Raw genomic sequence first — 18,515 nt, 5'->3', positions numbered from 1 at the left:
CGGAGGGCGCTCTTAAAGAGGATTCCCTCACTTCCGGACCATTTCAAACTAAGAGTCGTCCAATCATCAACCGCCGTCTATAAATAACGCTCTAGAGAGAGACCTACAGATTCCGTTCAAGTAAAAGTAGACTGTCGTTACATCAGAGCACGTCTTCTGCTATAAATTGAACTAAAAGTGAAAGTACAAGGAAAAAGATAAAGTTGAGCTAAAACCAAAGGTGGGAAGAACAGACCATACTTAGGTAAACGACATTACCACGGTAAAATAATGACTCGAGTTAAGTATATTTATAAAACGCAGCTTGAGCAGAGGAACAGAAGTACAAGCTGAAAGTCGCCACTTGAATACTGAGTAAGTTAACGGCAGTGGAGCTGCTTTATCAGCATAGGAACTGAAGTGTGTTAAACTCCATACCTCTGTTTTACTGCAATCTTTATCTGAATTAAATTGCTAAAGCTGTAACGACAGCGGTGTAGAGACTAGATACCATCACCATTGGAACATAATAAAATCAAACACACACAAAAATGACTGACTGAATATTAATTAGTTGCAGTAAAAATGTTTCATACAAAATACTCCAACAAAAACGTACTTAAGCAAACTTAACTGAGCAAATGCAACTAATCCCCCCTCCTCCCCACCTCTGGTTAGAACAAAGCTTTATATAGAGGTGGGTTGTAGCATAAAAGCTTAAAGTGGTTGGTTAGTATAGTGGGTAACACCTCTGCCTTCTATGCTGTAGACTGAGGTTCAATCCCCACCTGGGTAAGCACCCTACACTACACCACTAAGAGTCCTTGGGCAAGACTCCTAACACCACCTTTGCCTACCTGTGTAAAATGATCAAACTAACACCAAACAAAAAGTTGCTCTGGATAAGAGCGTCTGCCAAATGCCATAAATGTAAAAAAAATAAATGCTTAAAGATATTTTCATTATATACAGCATCGCAGTCATCAGCATCATCTTTAGCTGCTTAGTCCAGATAGAGTCACGGTAATATCGCAATATATCATTTCATTTGTTTGAGACAAATTCATAGCAATTTATTTGTCCCAAAAACGGTTCAACCTTAGGCTACATCACTGAGAAGTTACCCTTTAATCTACTTTTGATGAAACATGCACTTGGTCAGTCTTCTTCATGTACAAGCAAAACTCACAAAAAGCTCAGAAAAGATAACCATCACCAGTTTTATTGTGATAATGATAATATCACTTACTTGCTGGACAGCGCTATGAGACAATGTCCACTGCTCTGGTTATTTTACCACAGATATAATATGTCTGGCATCAGTATAAAAGATGCAGAGATATGAGGTTAAAAAAGTACATTACATAACTTCATCATTAACATCCAGGCAGCCACATGATACAGTTCAGAAAAGCATAACTGTGTTGGCCTCTAGAACTGGACACTGACATTTAGCATGTATATTGCACGCTGTCACATTATATTGCATATCATCGCAGATGTATCAAAACCTTGTCTTTGCAATGGTACCTTTATCGGAGAGGGACAAAGTGTACTTTAATGTTTATTAATGTAATTAGATTTTATTTTATAAGTACTTGTTGACCAAGTATGTGGGTCCATGATGGAGGGCAGCTAACAGAAAAAAGTAAACTGCTGCCAACTTTTATATAATATTCTGTGCAGTGTCTAATTATTTTTGTGTGTGTTTGAACGCACATATATTTGCTCATACAAAATAAAGTCATGTATAAGTCAAAAGGTTGGGCGTCCCTGGACAAACTATGTTTTGTTGATTTGAAAACAGGTCCTGTACAAAGAGCAAACGTCTGCACATTTGAATGCACAATTATTGTTTATTTGCTTCATTCAATATATGGGGGAAATAAAACATAAAATGTGTCCTATGCAAAAGTTAAGGCACCGCATAGGCTTTTCCCTCTAATATGTTAAACTTAAAGAAATACAAACAGAAGTGTTCCTAACTTTAAATATTAAGTAAAACATCATAAAATACCTGCTGGTATGTAGTTTATACCATTTCACTGTATACTATTTAAATTATTACTGAATGAAAAAACAGTCATTATTATTATGACATGTGCTTACAAATATTTAAATTGCTGCTGTATAATTTATATAAATCTTATTTTCATTTTTTTTAAATAAAATATTGTGTCATGTTTAAAAAAAAAGAAACATTTTAAACTCCCTGCTCCAACTGCTATCATTTACATGTTGCTGAGGGACTTTTTGCCATCTGCCATCCTTCCACAAGCAGGGCTTTTAAGATGAAGTGCGCCTGAAATGGTCGCGCCTTCCGAGTCTTATTTTAGCCATTTACGATCAACTACGCATTCTGATTTGCATCAGCCCTCCGGAAGTCAATAAATAACCTGACATGCAATAATACTTTATATGGAAATATGGAATAATCACCCATAATCGCTCTGAGGTGGCGTGTGAATCCATGAGATCCCCCATCATCCAGCTAATCAGAAGGCTTTTAAGCCATGTTTGAACCGCCAAAGAAGATCCGAAGAATGTTTCAATGAAGCCTGTTAGCCTGTTAGCCTGATAGCCTTTATACTGCAGTCAGTCTCGCTCTGGAACAGAGACCCGAGAACTGACTCGGCTAAACAGGCATTAAATAAAGAGCATGCAGGGATTTATCTTAGATCCGACTTCTATTAGTCAGATGGACATATATGGAAACGTATTAGAAACCATTTTAAAACATGGGGCACATATTTCAGTCATATAACACCATATGTAAGCATATATGCACTATATGACAGAAAGCATGAATCCTAGCCCATAATCAATGTTATACGTATGTGTTCATCGAGCTACCTGGCATATGCGCACATGTATAGAGGTGTATGTGCCATACATTTACACTTACAGCCATATATCAGATTTCTGTATATGCTGAGGAATGCATTACACCAAATGACCGGACCTGATGTGAACGCAGGTCTGTCAGCGCTGCTAAATGCCTGAATGGTTAAGATTTTAATACTGAATGCTAATTTTGCCTATTTATTTATAGGTGTAGCCTATTACCTCGATATGTGACATTCATTAAATTCATTAGACGCGATATTCAGTGTTCAGTATTCAATATTGAATATTCTGTATTGATATTCAATTCATATTACTCGCAGGTAAGAAAGCGAGGAAACAGTGCCCTGAAATGTGATACTGATTACAAATTTGGCGATTTTGCACTTGCTCGTCCGTAAACATGAGATGTCTAATGCCTGTCAGTCTTATATAAACGCCTTTCTGGACAAACTCGTTTAAAAGAGAAACTACGGGGAAGACGCCGTGAACCAGAGTGCTTGTAATACTGCTTTATCTTCATTTTTTATGGTCCTAACAGTGTGACACTGACATGAAGCACGGCGTATAAAGGATGCTGCCGCCGAAAGCTGTGGATTGATCACCAGCAGGGGGCGCGCTTAACTAACAGTACGTAAGTAAGTAAAACTTTATGTATATACCACTTTTCCAGTGACTCACAAAGTGCGTTACAAAATACTTACAAATAAAATACAAGACAATTAAGATCACTATAATTATGTACTCAAATAAGTAATACACACAATTAAACACTCAAATGCACGCCGACTTATAAAGCACATTGATCAAAAGCTGTTAAAAGCAAGAGAATAAAAATGTCTTTAAACGTTTTTTAAAAACCTGAATTGAGTCAGAGAGTTTGACATCTGTAGGAAGATTATTCCACAATTTTGGGACATGCAATAGTCCCCCTTTGATTTTAAGTTAGCACGAGGAACAGTTAATAACCCTGATTAGAGGACCTTAAAGTTCTCACACTGTGAAGAGGACGTAAGAGCTCAGTGATGTATACTGGAGCCTCATTATGAACAGCCTGATAAGTAAGCATTAAAATTTTTAAATCTATTCTATAGCTTACAGGCAACCAGTGTAGAGAAGCCAATACTGGTGTAATATGTTCCCTACGCTTTGTCCTAGTGAGAAGAAGAGCAGCTGCATTTTGAACAAACTGTAGACAAGCCACCTCTCTCTGACTCAGACAAGTAAATAAGGCATTGTAGTAGTCCAAACGGGTGGAGACAAAAGCATGAATAATTTTTTCAATGTCAGAAAAGGGCAGGAAATTTCTAACTTTACTAATATTTCTATGTTGAAAAAAACAGGATTGAAGACACCTCTTGATGTATAAGGAGAAACTGAGGTGGGAGTCAAAAGTCACAGGATTTCTCACAAAGGGCTTTGCCTTTAAACCAATGCAATCAATAGCTGACTGCACCTTTTTGGACATTTCCTCAGAGCCCACAATTAGAACCTCTGTCTTTTCATCATTTAGTTTAAGAATATTTTAAAACATCCAGGATTTAATGGCTGTCAGACAGTTGGTAAGATTAGCCAATCTACCAGTGTCATTTCGTTTGACAGATAGATATATCTGTGTATCATCGGCATAAAAATGAAGAGAAACATTAAATCGTTGAATAAGATCACCTAAAGGGAGCATATATAAAGAAAATAAAAGTGGACCCAAGACAGACCCTTGAGGCACCCCACTGCTGAGAGACACGGGGCAGACATCCTGTCACCCACAGACACCACAAATGATCTGTTTGACAAATAAGAATTAAACCATTTTAGTGCTCTCCCAGAAATTCCAGGCCATTGACTCAACCTTTCCAATAAAATACCATGATCAATGGTATCAAAAGCTGCGCTAATGTCCAAATGTGTCAGCTGTCACATTGCTTTGTTATGGGCGAAAGCCAGATTAAAATTTTTTCCAGAATGGCATTATCTTTGAAAAACTGCACAAGTTGAACTGAGGCTGTCTTTTCCAAAATCTTGGAAATAAAAGGTAATTTAGAGATAGGCCTAAATTATTACAATTTGATGAATCAAGATTTGATTTCTTAAGGAGTGGTACAACACCAGCTGTGTCCAAAACCACACACAATTACTACTACTACTAACGAACTACTACTAATAGTGCTGTACATGTTTGATTACTGTTTAGTAAGGTAGTGTGTCTTTTTGGACGCAGCCAGAGTTACACTGGAAGCCCAGTTAAAGCTGAGCGTTATAACTTGGCTTACATTCACAAAGCAGCCCTGAGTCATTCCAATGAAACAGTGCCTATTGAGTCCACGGTGTATAACCCACACGGAAAACCGGTATATGGCTTTTTGTTGGGTTTTTTTTGTAATACGCACACAAAGTTTATGTAATTTACCATTACTGACATTTGAAGGTTGAACAGTAAGTGTGGCAGATTTTTTCCATGAAATATTCCACTCTGTTGTCTTCAGTATGATGGAGTGGGTCAGTGTTATACCTGCACACATCCATGATGAACTTAACTTGTGTACACTATTATTTTTATATTACAGGTTTATGTATTCGTCCTCCCTATGAAACCTTATAGATCACAGTTAATGTTGTTAGTGTTATGGTATTCAGATTAGATTGCAAGCAGCTGATAAGTTTAATCAAGTAGGCTAAGAAGCACATGGGAAATGTCATCAATTAATCTCCCTTAGACTATGCTTTGTCAATGATGTGCTCTTTTGATAGATCACTCACAGAGACATCCAGGGGACTTGGATGTCTGTAATCTTTTGTAAGAACAAATATTTTAGCTATTTTCAGGTAATAAAAATCAAGGTCTAGCATCTTCATCCCTGGTTAACATGACATATAACATCCAAATAAGCTAAAACATTCTGCCTCTTTTCTCTTTCTTCCTCGTCTTATTAGTAGTATCAATACAACACTAGTTGCAGTAGCAATCTCACTGCAAACCCGATTCCAAAAAAGTTAGGACAAAATATTTTTTTACCTTTTTTTTACCGTTTTACCTTTCATACTTCAACTTAATGCCTGTAGCATGTTCCAGAAAAGTTTAGACAGGCAATTTAAGACTATAAATGTTGTGAAGTGTTCCCAAAAAAAATTAATGGGTGATGCAATCATGCTTGAATAAAAGATAAGCCTTCAATCCCTCAGACAGCACTGCATTAAACAAAAGCATACTTATGTGCTAAATAAAAAAAACATGGGCTTGGAAATACATAGGAAAACCAATAGACATTGTCAGTTGATGCATCCATGAATCAATGCAAGTCAAGTCTCCTCTACACAAAGTGGAAGCCATATATCAACAACATTCAGAAATGGCACAGATTTCTCTGAGCTAAAGCTCAGCTGCTGGTCCTGATGGTGTCACAGGAAAGGTGCTGAAGGTATGTGCAGACCAGCTCTCTGTGGTCTTCACAAAAATCTTCAACCTGTCCCTGTCCAAATCCACCATCCCATCTTGTCTGAAGTCTGCCACCATCATTCCACTGCCAAAAAAGACTACCATCAGCGACTTCAATGACTACCGTCCAGTCACACTCACACCAATCATAATGAAGTGTTTTGAGAGACAGGTTCTGCATCACATCAGAGCCATTTTCCCACCCACCTTTGATCCACACCAGTTTGCCTACAAAGCAAACAGGTCCACAGAAGATACCATCACCACTGCTCTCCACACAGCACTCACACACCTGGAGCACCAGGGGAGCTATGTGAGCATACTCTTTGTAGACTTAAGCTCAGCTTTTAACACTGTCCTGTCACCCACAGACTGGTGACCAAACTCACAGACTTGAGACTTTCACAACCCACCTGCCTCTGGATCAAAGACTTTCTGACAGACCCCTCCCAGTCTGTAAGATTGGGTCTCCATCATTCCTCCACCCTTAAACTCAGCACTGGAACACCACAGGGGTGCGTGTTCAGCCCACTTCTCTATACTCTGTACACCTATGTCCCCACCCACTCCTCCAACACCATAGTAAGATTTGCAGATGACACGACAGTGGTTGAACTTATCTCTATACGAGATGAGACTGCCTACAGGGATGAAGTCCAGGGACTGGCTGAGTGGTGTTCGGGGAATAATCTCACCCTGAACTCCCCAAATCAAAAGAACTCATTATAGACTTCTAGTGGAAAGGAGCAGTACCCACACCACTGTACATCAATGGGGACTGTGTTGAAAGAGTCCCTTCCTTCAGATTCCTGGGCACACACATCTCTGAAGATCTCTCCTGGACCACCAACATCTTGGCAGTGGTCAAGAAGGCACAGCAGAGGTTCTACTTCCTGAGAATTCTCAGGAAAAACAACCTTCAGGAGAAGCTGCTGATGTCCTACTACCGATTCACCATTGAGAGTGTGCTGACATACTGCATCTCAACGTGGTACTGCAGCTGCTCAGTAGCAGAGAGGAGAGCACTGCAGGGAGTCATAAACATGGCCCAGAACATCATCGGCTGCCCACTGCCCTGCCTGGAGGACCTGTTCAGCTCCTGCTGCCTCAGCAGGGCAGCTAACATCCTGATGGGCACATTTCACCCAGGACATCATCTGTTCGACCTGCTGCCCTCTGGTAAACGTTTTAGATCTGTCCCATCCCGGACAAACAGACTTGAAAAGTTTTTTACCCCAGAGCCGTACGGGAACTGAACACTTCCAAACACACACACTGACAAGGACTTTTTATAGAACACCGCTCAGCAGAAGTGACTGAACAGCACTACAACTCTTTACTGGCACTGACTTCAGAGAACACTTTACACTGTTCCAGTGTTCCACTTCACCTCTGTTCTATTTATTATTCATTTGTTCTCGAGTGTGCAATCTATAATCTATATTCTTTCTGTGCAATAATTCCTAAGGTGTGCAGTATTATATAACTCTATTATATAACTCTATAAGCTATCCAGGAATGTGCAATAACTAACTGCTACCTCACTTGTCTATTGTCTGTTTTAGAATATATAGTCTTATAGTCCTTTTTCTTTATATTTAGGATTTTTTATACTATTTTTCTTAAATCTGCACTTTATATATTTTAGCCTTATGTTTAATTATTTTGTGTGTAGAAAGTGCCATTGGATTGTTGCTCAATTTAGTTGTACACTGTGCAAGGACAATAAAGGCACCTTATCATCGTATCATCAGAGGCAGACTGACGCCAAGTGCAGTGGGTCCACCTATCAAAATGTTTCTGGCTTGTAGTAAGAGAGTGAGCGGTGATGACCGGTCTCCCATTGAAAAATTTGGCGCATTATGAAGCACAATATATAAGAGCGGAGACCCCAGACTTGAGCAGCTGAAGTGTTATTTCAAGCAAGAAAGAAGCAATTACAGTGATTGGTGTCCTCAGTTCCCAAACAATTACTGAACGCTATTAAAAGGAAAGATGATGTAAATATGCCCCTGTGCCAACTTTTTTGGGACATGTTACAGGTATCAAAATTAGAATTAGTGTATACATACAAAGAACAATGAAGCTAATTAGTTGAAACTTTAAAAATCTTGTCTTTGTGCTATTTTCAATTGAATACAAGTCAGAAAGTATTTGCAGATCATTTCAGTCTGTTTTATTTACATTTTGCCTTCTGACCTTTTTTGGAAATGTTTGTATTATTTATAAGTCATTACTGTAGTGTAGAATGTTAGTATTTCAATATTATACATTACGGCTTTGCATTATTATTATTAGTAGTAGTAGTTGTTGTATAATTATGGTTTTTTGAATATATTAGTAGCAGTCATAGTAAGTATACTAGATGCCCAAAAGTTTGTAAACATTCATCCAGCGTTTCTTCTAAATTCTAGTGTATTAATGGAGTGGAGTTTGATTAACTTTGCGGCATTAACAGTTTCCACTCTTCTGCGAAGGCTTTACACTAGATATTGGAACATTCTGTGAGGATGTGATTGCATTCAGCCACAAGAGCATTGGTGAGATCAGGTACTGATGTTAGATGATTAGTTCTAGACCACAAATGCCACTTCAACCCATCCCAAACGTTGCAGATAGTGCAAAACCATCCTTCCAGAAAATGCAGTTCCACTGCTCCACAGCTTAAAGATGGGTGGCTTTATACCTCTCTAGCTGACACTTGTCCCCACTATTCTTTTGGCAATGTCTTTCAGTAGAGATTACACAAGCTGTATGTGCAATTGAATGCCTGTGTCAGCAATGAGTGCACATTAAAGTTAAATTATTAGATTTGGCAATATTAGTAGCAGCAGTTTTGTTGTGTATTAGATAAAAAGATAGCATATCTGTATCGGTGGGTATCAGAATGAGGCGGATATCAGCAGAAAATGCTGTACTGGACATCAGAGGGAGAAAAAAGAAGAGACCAAATTTTACTACACACTTCTGTAACTTAAGAATAACTCAGCCTGAGTGTAGTTTGCATTGTAGCCCATGTAGTTACTGAATAATAAGGCTTAGTATATAATAAGGCAGGGATTGTAAGAGAACAGTAGCAGTATTATTGAGTATCCATAGCACTTCAGATGTTTTAATTATTATAGTAATATGCTGTAATTGTCTGTGTAGCAGTAGCGGTATTGATGTGTATTAGTATTATTTTTGTTATTATTATAGCAAAATGTGCTGTAATTGTATTTGCAGTAGTGCCAGTAGCAGTATTGTTGTGTAATAGTATTGTTTAGTTCGTATCATTACAGTAATATGCTATAGTTTTGGTAGTAGTGATAGTATCAGTACTATTGTGCAAGCATTATTTGTGTTATTTGTTGCAGTAATATGATATAATTGTATTAGTAGTAGTATCAGTATTCTTCTTATGTATGTTTTGTTTTTCATTTTTTATTATTTTAGTGCTGTAGTATGTACAGTATTAGACGCAGTGCTAATAGAAGTGCTAGTAGTGACAGAATTAGTAGTGGTGTAATTTAGTCTGCTCTCCACTGACATGAACAGTGTGTACAGTGCTGGTGTGGGGCAGACAGCGCTAAGTTGTTCTCCTCCACTGAAAACTCCTCTCCTCAGGGCGGGTTGGTTTACAAAGGCCAGACAAAGGCGAGGCTGCTGATTGGCCGCTGCTCCCGGGAGTCCTCCGTCACCTGTCCGCGCAGAGCCCTGCTGCTCATTCACATGTAAATCAGAGCCCATAAATGCCCCTCACTCACTCTCCCTCAGCGCACAAAACACGCCTCGCTCGTTAGCGCCGTGTATTTGGAGATCGCTTTTGTTCCAGCCTGGGCTCGCCGACCATCTGCCCCATTGAGAGGAGTCCTAACAGCGCTTTGAGGAGTTTTTTTTTTTCTGTTTTTTTTCCTGAGCACAGCAAACATGGCCCCGGCCTCTCGCAACGGCAGGAGTGGACCGGGCAGAAGTGAGGATGACTGCTTCGGCATCAGAGGAGACAGGAAGGTACGTGACTCGCTGTACATATCCTTCAGCGCTTGTGTTTAACAGTCTGTACAGGACTCTGCAGCGTTTCCTCTTCTCTCTACAGACGCGAAAGCCGTTGGTGGAGAAAAAGCGGCGGGCCCGCATTAACGAAAGTTTACAGGAGCTGCGGCTGCTGCTAGCTGACTCGGACGTAAGTAAGCTCACTTCATCCACTTCACCGCAACTTTTGGACCACAAATGAAGTGCTGACTCACAAAATACAAATACGAGTAATCACCCTAACGTGTTTTCTGTTATTCACAGGCACAAACCAAGATGGAGAACGCCGAGGTGCTGGAAATGACCGTGAAACGTGTAGAAAGTATTCTTCAACACAGAGCTAAAGGTGAGCTAACTAACCACTGACACGCTAGGCTGAACAACACGGCGAGAGGCAGCGCTTCCCCTCATATTAAAGGACTAGTTCACCGAAAAAACAAAAGCACCCCAAATGTAGTAGATCAGCCAAGGCAACTTGGCATGTTAAGTTTGGTCCTTTAGATTTATAATGAGGTTATAATTTAGATTAATAATGCTACATTTCCTTCAGGATCAATCAAGTATGTATCTATCTATCTGAAGTTTAGATTTATAATGAAGTTTTTTGTAAGTTTTTTTACAAGTTTGTCATCCAAGACTTTCAGTGACAGACTTCATCACGTTTCGGTTAGAAACTCCAGCGCAAAACTAAAGAGGCAAACTTCAGACACTGAACCTGTCTTTGCTGATCCATTACATCTGAGTTAAGGGATACAACTGTGCAGGTTACATGTCCTTTCATTTAAAGCTGAAAGCTGGGGGCATTGGCAGTGGACTTAAGTAGTGTCTCATTTTGACCTTGTGTCTTTATGTACCTCAGCAGCTGACAGCATGAACCGGGAGGCGAGCGAGCGCTTTGCAGCAGGCTACATCCAGTGCATGCACGAGGTCCACACGTTTGTGTCCAGCTGTCCAGGCATCGACGCGACTGTGGCGGCTGACCTGCTGAACCACCTGCTGGAGTGCATGCCTCTGAACAGCGAGCAGCGCTTCCAGGACGTGCTGACTGACCTGCTGACTGAGCCGGGACGCTGTGGCCCCTGGCCGAACGAGTCCCCCGGAGGGCTTGTTTGTGGTGAAGGAGGAGGAGAAGGAGGAGGAAGCCCATCTGATCTGTCTTTGTCCCTATCCACCACGTCCAGTGATGACCTGAGCTCAGATGGCGAGGATACAGAGAGTGAGCGTGGCCATGGGGTGCCTGATGACCGGGACGCGAGAGAACTGCCTACCAGCTACTACTCTAAGGCCGTGTGGAGGCCCTGGTAGAGCCGGAGGGGCTGTGCAACAACACTGGACTATGGGTGGAAGTGTGTAGGCTATAACACAAAGCCATAGGCAGCGTGTGTAGGCTGGTTTCTCACCTTCGGTCCTGATCACTTCATAAAGCAGTTACCCAGAGAACTTGTTCCAAAAGTCATGGCATTGGGTCCAGTTGGAGGAGAGCTAAGGGGAATTCCTGTTGTTTATTGGACAGTCATCACTTTTAAAGTTTGAAACTCAAGTTATTACTCTTCTAGGAATATTCCAGCATTTTCTTTCAATTACAATTTTCTCTAGCATGTGGTCGATTACCATGGACAGTGATTTCAATGTGTTTACCTGTAAAACACTGACTCAAGACACACTTATAATAGAAGCCAATGGGCACTTGCTTCTGTTTCTAGTTTTCCCTGTACATGAAAGCTTTCATTAGCTTATTAGCAAGTCCTTTTGACTGAATCAAATGTGTTAACACAGGGAAACCAGGAAACTGTACAGTGCAGTTGGGACCTTTAGAAATGGGGTTGGGAAACACTGGTGTAGGCTGTAACACCAGGCAAATGACTGTGTAGGCTATAGAACTGGGACATAGGCCATGTGTATAGTCTGTAACACTGGACCATTGGCCATGTAGGCTTCTGAGATTGTAGCTGGGGTATCTGTAACAGTTGTGTTTAATATAAAGCTCTTGTTGGTGTAGCAGCCAGATTTCAACCCAGTAACACAGAAATATCTTTTTATATCTGCATCTTTGTATTTAAAAAAAATGTATAAGCTAAATTAAGACAACACTGTTATGATGAGTATTTCTAGGAGACGCCTATCTGTATCTTATTATTGTAGAAGAGAATGTAAATATTTCATCGTTGTTGCTGTTGTAGATATTGATGAAGTGTAAGTTGTTCCATTCATTAAATAATAATAATCAATAAAAAAAAAAACAATAACCCAAACACTGGTCTCTTTTTTTCAGTTCTGCATGTTTGAGTTGATGCAGTCGGTGGACAATAATTGAGAAAAGGTGCCTACTTTCACATTCTTTAATATTATTTGATATTCTGCATGATACGTTTCATAATCTATCATAAACCTGGTCGTTGTTTCGTCACCAAAACACTGACTACAACGGCTACATCCACCTCAGCGAGGGGAAACTTGAACAACTGAAATAATCAGGCATACAGCACGGAGGCCTTCCTGACACACCTCGCCTGTGTGGGCTGTGAAGGCTATTTGAAAGTGAGAAGGTTCTGCTTTGGAGTCCCTCTTTTGTGCTCATGGTGTAAGAGGTGTCAGAGCCAACACCCCTGGTGTTTGTTAGCCCGGACCTGACAACCCGAGCTGTCATGCTGCTGGAAAGACAAGCTGGTTGGTTTGATTCGTTCGCTGTTTAAAGGCTAGAATGCAATAAGGTTTCTCGTTGCTTTTGCCTTTAAAATGTGTATAATTGTATAATTTCAGGAGGCTACGACAGACACATCTCCAAACAAATAGCAAAGCAACGTCTAAGCTAACGTTAGCCCGGGGTTTTATAGTCGTAGATTTATCGTAGCTAGTTTTCTGGACGAAACAGGACCGAAATATGAAAACTACTTACGCTCACTTCTGAAACCCTCATAATTTTGGACTTTTCTTACCTTTCTACTCGCAGATAGCAGGCTAGCAACCGCTTAAGTCACGATAGACATGGAAATGGAAACATACGTGTAGCTGTTCTCAAAGGAAGCTCACAGATACCCACCGAGCTCAACGCCGAGGAGCCGTTAAGTAGCATCAACAGTACAGTTAGAACCTTCAGTCTGGACATGGCGGGAAATCTCCAGGATATAAATATGAAAATATAATGAATGCTGGTGAAATAGTCAACGCAAGGCATGTTGGGAAAATATAATGATAAAAAAAAAACAAATGCTGGTAAAATATTCAACTTCAGGCATGAGGGATGTGATGATACAAATACAAAAATATAATGAATGCTGGTAAAAACAAGACTAAGAGCACGCAGCATATCATTCATTAGAAAAGGGGAAAGCATTAATCCGTTCTTGTCCAACAGTGAAGTGAAGAAAGATTTGCCTTGGATGAACTCAGCAGTGCTTTTTAGTCGCATCCTGTCATTTCAATACTTTTATTCACAATCACCTTTTTAAAACAGATGTCCTAACCAAAAAACTCGCTTTTAATCCGCATGGTTTGGTCGAGTGGAGTTTTTTCTTGGACATTGATGTGTCATCAGTCCTGCACCTGTACGCTCATTTCGAGTGGACAATCAACACCTTCAACGCGTTTGCTGAACACGACCCTAACAGCTATAAAGCTGCATTCAAGGCCCGAATAAAGACGTATTAATCTTCCAAATCCACATTTGAACTTCGCGGGCTGCTGTCGGTTCGTGAGGGGGCCTCTCTGCTGCTGAGGCGGATTAGTGGCGTCTGTTGGGTGCTGTTTGGAGGAGGGGTGGGCGTCTGAGGGGGGGTGTTGTCCGGGGACTTTTAACACCTCCACTTTAAATTGGCGGAGGTGTGAACGACTCCGGTCGCCTTCATCAAAGGCAGCGTCCTCCTTCCCACAGCACGTACAAGTCTGCACCTCGGCCACATGGAAGGGCCACCAAAGGCAGGGAGAGGCTGGACATCGGATGTGTGTTGTAAAAGAAGAAAAAGCGAACAGGAGCGCTGGAAACGAGCCGTTTGATTTGGAGCATATGGCACTGAAATGCGCTCCTCGGGGTTTCCAACGGCCAGTCTGTAACAGACGCTTATTACCGGAGGAGCTGGACCGTGTGAGCGCACACAGACAGCATAGAGCACACACACAGGCCGAGGACCACAAATAACCCGTATGAATACAGATCTGAACACTACAGGGATCATATAATAAATATGGACGGTTATGCAAAAGTTTGAACACCCCTGGTCAAATTTCTTTTGCACAAGCTCTATTTTTTGATCGGACTAACATATTGGATAAAAAATAAAACATAAAATATGCCATAACGTTTGCACATTTTAGTCTTTTTCCCCCAGTATGTTAATTTAAGCAAATAAACAGTGCACTAAAATATGCAGAAGAGTGTTCTTTGTAGCTGTCTGCATTTGCTTTGCTTAAAAAATGTAAAAAAAAAATCAGCATTTAATTTGACCAAACTTTTGCATATACTGTACATTATACTACAGGATACTGCATTAATAGTATATATTACTGTATTACAGTACTACAGAAATATTACATGATGGTGAAATTATTATAGTATTACACAGCAGAACTCTCAGATTCTTATAGCATCATTAAACACTTTAAAATATGTTAAATGCCTATATTTAAGCTATATTTATATTACACATTTTCACTGGAATGTTTAGTTAACAAATCCACAACTCCAAGGGTTTTTTTCTTTCTAAAAAATACAATTTTATTACAAACAAATGTTATGCATTCATAACAATGAACACACACAACATTTGGTGTACAGTAAACACTTTCCAAAAAGTAACATTTAAGCAGACGCACTGTTCTGACTGCAGCCTTTTAAGACTAAAATAAAATATGTTCCCCAATAGCAACTGTAGCACTTTCCAAAGCTAGCTTCCCCCAAAAGCTACCTCGTTTCTCAGCACAGACATCAGACCTCACCCAGCAGGGCTGACTGACAGGGCAGAGGAAATAGGAAATGTAGAAAGAAGATTCAAAACTCAAACATCATTTCTACAAGGTCTCTTAAGGCAGCCTTATAATTCTTCTGTTCTTATAATGACCTTTAACTGTAGACCAAAGTGATTGTATTACTCTGTACATCAAGAAGGTGTGACTGGCTGTGTGTTTCTTGAGAGAAATCCTCTCCTAAATAATTGGTAACGCAGCATGTTATACTATTTTAATTGCACATCAAAGAAAGTTCTCGGCTCATATTTGCCTCGTCCCAAATAGTGATGCTGAGCTTGGTCCATATACATTACGCTCGTTTTTTTTTTTCCTTTTCTATTGCTCTGCTCTGATAAGTAATTTAATACACACTTTTCCAGATTCAGCACATAAAAAGCGATATGCACTTTTATTACTTATATATTAACATATGTATATAAAAATAAATATTTTTGACATCTTTCAGTAGAGGACCCCACTGACAATCTTTTCACACACAAGCTACACACAAGTAAAATTTTGCCGACTGCAGTTTTACAACACAATGTGGCACATGGCAGAAGTCCTGAAAGAGCTTTAAAGGGGGGAAAAACAACATTAAAATAACAGCAGAACACAGGAGCAAAGAAAAGAAACAAAAATACGCTTCACTGTTGCCATGGCGACAAAGAAAATTTACATCACAGTTTATAACCCCACCACACACACACGCGCACACACACACACTCTTTGAGAGCACGTGGTTGCCATACACTCGTAAAATAAAGTGTCCTCAAACATGAAGACCATAGAAATGTTGGTGTATAACATTTTTTAGAGGAAGTCTTTTCACTGTTCCTGGTTTGAGGGGGCTGCTGTGACATCATTGCTTTCAGATTCCCCCATATGCAGGTCGGGGAGCTCCTCTTCAAGCAGCGTCTCTGTCACACCTTCACAGCCGACACAAGCCTGCACAACACAAACACACCTTGCTTAGCCTGCACATACAGCAGTGTCCTTAAAGGAATTGTCATCAACTAAGATCAAGGTTTAAATGTCATATACTATAATAAAAAAAAAAAACCCTGGCTGGTAGAACAACCAGAGGGCAAGCGGACAATTGACCCACTACTTTTCAAAGTACTGGGGTGATGCACCACTAAACTCAGCCAAACTCAGCGGCAGAACCAGTCAAATTGCTGACGTCAGCTGACGTAATAATCCAGTAATAATGTTTTTACTGCAATACATGCACAAATGCACTTGGTTATAAGTTATGTGACCACACTGTGAAATTTACTAAATGTCAGTTTCAGTATTTCTTACTGCTACCTTGCTAAACTGAGATTTGATGTTTTTCAGAGATGTTTGCTAGCAAACATTGCTACAGAATAATGTGAACCCCACAGTCAAAACAAGCAGACACTTTATAAATTCAAGGTTTAATGGGACATTTTAGCCATGACATACACTATTTGTAATACTGAAATTTAGTTTTAGTCAGTCAGTGGTCCAGTTGTCTGTTGTCAGTCTTTCAGTCATGACTCATGACAGCATTTTTTTTGTTGTGTTTTCAAAACCAATACATTTTGCCCCACAAACATGAAGACCATAGAAATGTTGGTGTATAACATTTTTTAGAGGAAGTTTTTTCACTGTTCCTGGTTTGAGGGGGCTGCTGTGACATCATTGCTTTCAGATTCCCCCACATATTACTTTTCAAGAAGTAATGTAGTAAAGCAGAGGAGATACTTTGTGTTCAGCAAAGTTATACACTAATGTTGAAAAGTTTGGAATTACTGTTTTCAATAATACTGGACAAATTTTGCATGCCTCTTTTAGGATTGTTTTGTCCAGAATGAATAGAAATGCATATTCTAAAATAAGAAAGCTGTGTAGCATAACAAATTAATTTATAATAAAAGTAATATCCAGTATGCCTCATATTGAATGAATAATTTAACATTGTATTTTAAGTTCATAGTTCAAAATTTATATCTACATTAAGTTATTACCATGACAAGTAATTCTAAACATCTAAAGTAACATTTTCTTTACAGTTCAATTTTCTATGCAAATGTGGGCTCAAAACATGCATTTTTGTATTGTAGGTATTTTTTTAAGTGTACTTTTTGTGTGTTTTTATGTACCAAAAACAGCCATAACTAATTTTTGCATGACCTTGTTGAATCAAATGGGCTGCAATTGTTACTGTGCCTTTAAAACTGATACATGTAAATGATCTCTGGTTGGCTGCCCTGTACTTTGCATCATTCAAAAAGCTGTCTAGGCTGAAACGTTCTTTGGTGCAACAGACTCTGAGACACCTCTTAAATCATTGAATTCATGTATTTCATTCAGTCCCTTCACCACAGGTGTACAAAATCAAGCACCTAGCCATGCAGCCTGCCTTTACAGACATTTGTGACAGAATGGGTCGTTCTAAAGAGCTCAGTGAACTGAAGAGTGGCACTGTAATAAGACGGCACCATTGCAACAAGTCAGTTTGCCCAATTTCTTCCCTCCTAGACATTTCACAATCAACTGTGAGTGGTATTGTTGACAAGTTGAAGCTTTAGGAACCACAGCACCCATGTAAAGTTACAGAACAAGGTCACCAAATGCTGACGTGCATTGTACATAAGTCACCAGCGCTCTACTGACTCAATAACTGCAGAGTTCCGAACCTCTGGCATTAACATCAGCACAAAAGATGTGCACCTGGAGCTTCATGGGATGGGTTTCCATGTCCGAGCACTTGCATGCAAGCCTTACATCTCCAAGCACAATGCCAAGAGTTGGATGGAGTGGTGTAAAGCATGCCAACACTGGACTCTGGAGCAGTGGAAACATATTCTGTGGAGTGACAAATCACTCTTCTCTATCTTGCAGTCTGATGGAAGAGTCTGGGTTTGGCAATTGCCAGGAGAACATTACAACATTACCTGCCTTAGTACATTGTGGCAAGTGTAAAGTTTGGTGGAGAAGGGATAATGCTATGGGGTTGTTTCATTCATCTTATTGCTTCAGCATACCAAGACATTTTGGAGAATTGTATGCTTCCAACCGTATGGGAACACTCTGGGAAAGGCCTTTTTCGGTTCCAGCATAACAACGTCTCACTGCACAAAGCAAGGTCCATAAAGGCATGGATGGGTAAGTTTGGTGTGGATGAACTTGACTGGCCCGCACAGAGCCCTGACCACAACCCCATCAAAGACCTTTGGGATGAACGAAAACCGGTCCTACAGATACACTCCAAAATCTTGTAGAAAACTTGCCAAGAAAGCAGAAGCTGTTATAGCTGTAAAGATGGGACCAACTGCAA

At 40.0% G+C, this 18,515-nt stretch overlaps 2 protein-coding genes across 9 annotated transcripts in view; one reads left to right on the top strand and one right to left on the bottom strand.

The window, feature by feature from the left end:
• The first annotated feature begins 2,368 nt into the window (after positions 1-2,368).
• Positions 2,369-12,511, top strand: hes6 (hes family bHLH transcription factor 6). Of its 3 annotated transcripts, XM_017718506.2 has the most exons (5): positions 2,369-3,461; positions 10,161-10,246; positions 10,332-10,418; positions 10,532-10,613; positions 11,127-12,511. In XM_017718506.2, the coding sequence occupies exons 2-5, from the start codon at positions 10,166-10,168 to the stop codon at positions 11,570-11,572; spliced, it is 696 nt and encodes a 231-aa protein (XP_017573995.1). In that variant the 5' UTR covers positions 2,369-3,461; positions 10,161-10,165; the 3' UTR covers positions 11,573-12,511. The 3 variants fall into 3 exon arrangements, with proteins under 3 accessions (XP_017573995.1, XP_017573996.1, XP_017573994.1); XM_017718507.2 differs by lacking the exon at positions 2,369-3,461 and having other exon boundaries at positions 9,908-10,246; positions 11,130-12,511; XM_017718505.2 differs by lacking the exon at positions 2,369-3,461 and having other exon boundaries at positions 9,909-10,246.
• A 2,984-nt stretch (positions 12,512-15,495) lies between these two features.
• The window catches only part of per2 (period circadian clock 2), a 46,583-nt gene continuing 43,563 nt past the window's right edge, over positions 15,496-18,515 (bottom strand). For all 6 annotated transcript variants that reach the window (XM_017718511.2, XM_017718508.2, XM_017718510.2 and 3 more), the window contains one exon: positions 15,496-16,156. In XM_017718511.2, coding sequence (XP_017574000.2) covers positions 16,037-16,156 — 120 coding nt within the window. In that variant the 3' untranslated portion in view covers positions 15,496-16,036. The remainder of the gene's footprint in view (positions 16,157-18,515) is intronic.

Source organism: Pygocentrus nattereri, chromosome 19 (genome assembly GCF_015220715.1).
Source record: "Pygocentrus nattereri isolate fPygNat1 chromosome 19, fPygNat1.pri, whole genome shotgun sequence".
Classification (NCBI taxonomy): domain Eukaryota; kingdom Metazoa; phylum Chordata; class Actinopteri; order Characiformes; family Serrasalmidae; genus Pygocentrus; species Pygocentrus nattereri.
The sequence above is the reverse complement of the archived record's forward strand: the minus strand, read 5'-3'. Positions and strand labels throughout refer to the sequence as shown.

Coding starts and splice junctions, on each gene's coding strand:
- hes6 (XM_017718506.2), top strand. CDS start 10,166: ATGGCCCCGGCCTCTCGCAACGGCAGGAGTGGACCGGGCAGAAGTGAG. Junction 10,419..10,531: donor TGCTGCTAGCTGACTCGGAC/GTAAGTAAGCTC, acceptor TGTTATTCACAG/GCACAAACCAAGATGGAGAA. Junction 10,614..11,126: donor TCTTCAACACAGAGCTAAAG/GTGAGCTAACTA, acceptor TATGTACCTCAG/CAGCTGACAGCATGAACCGG.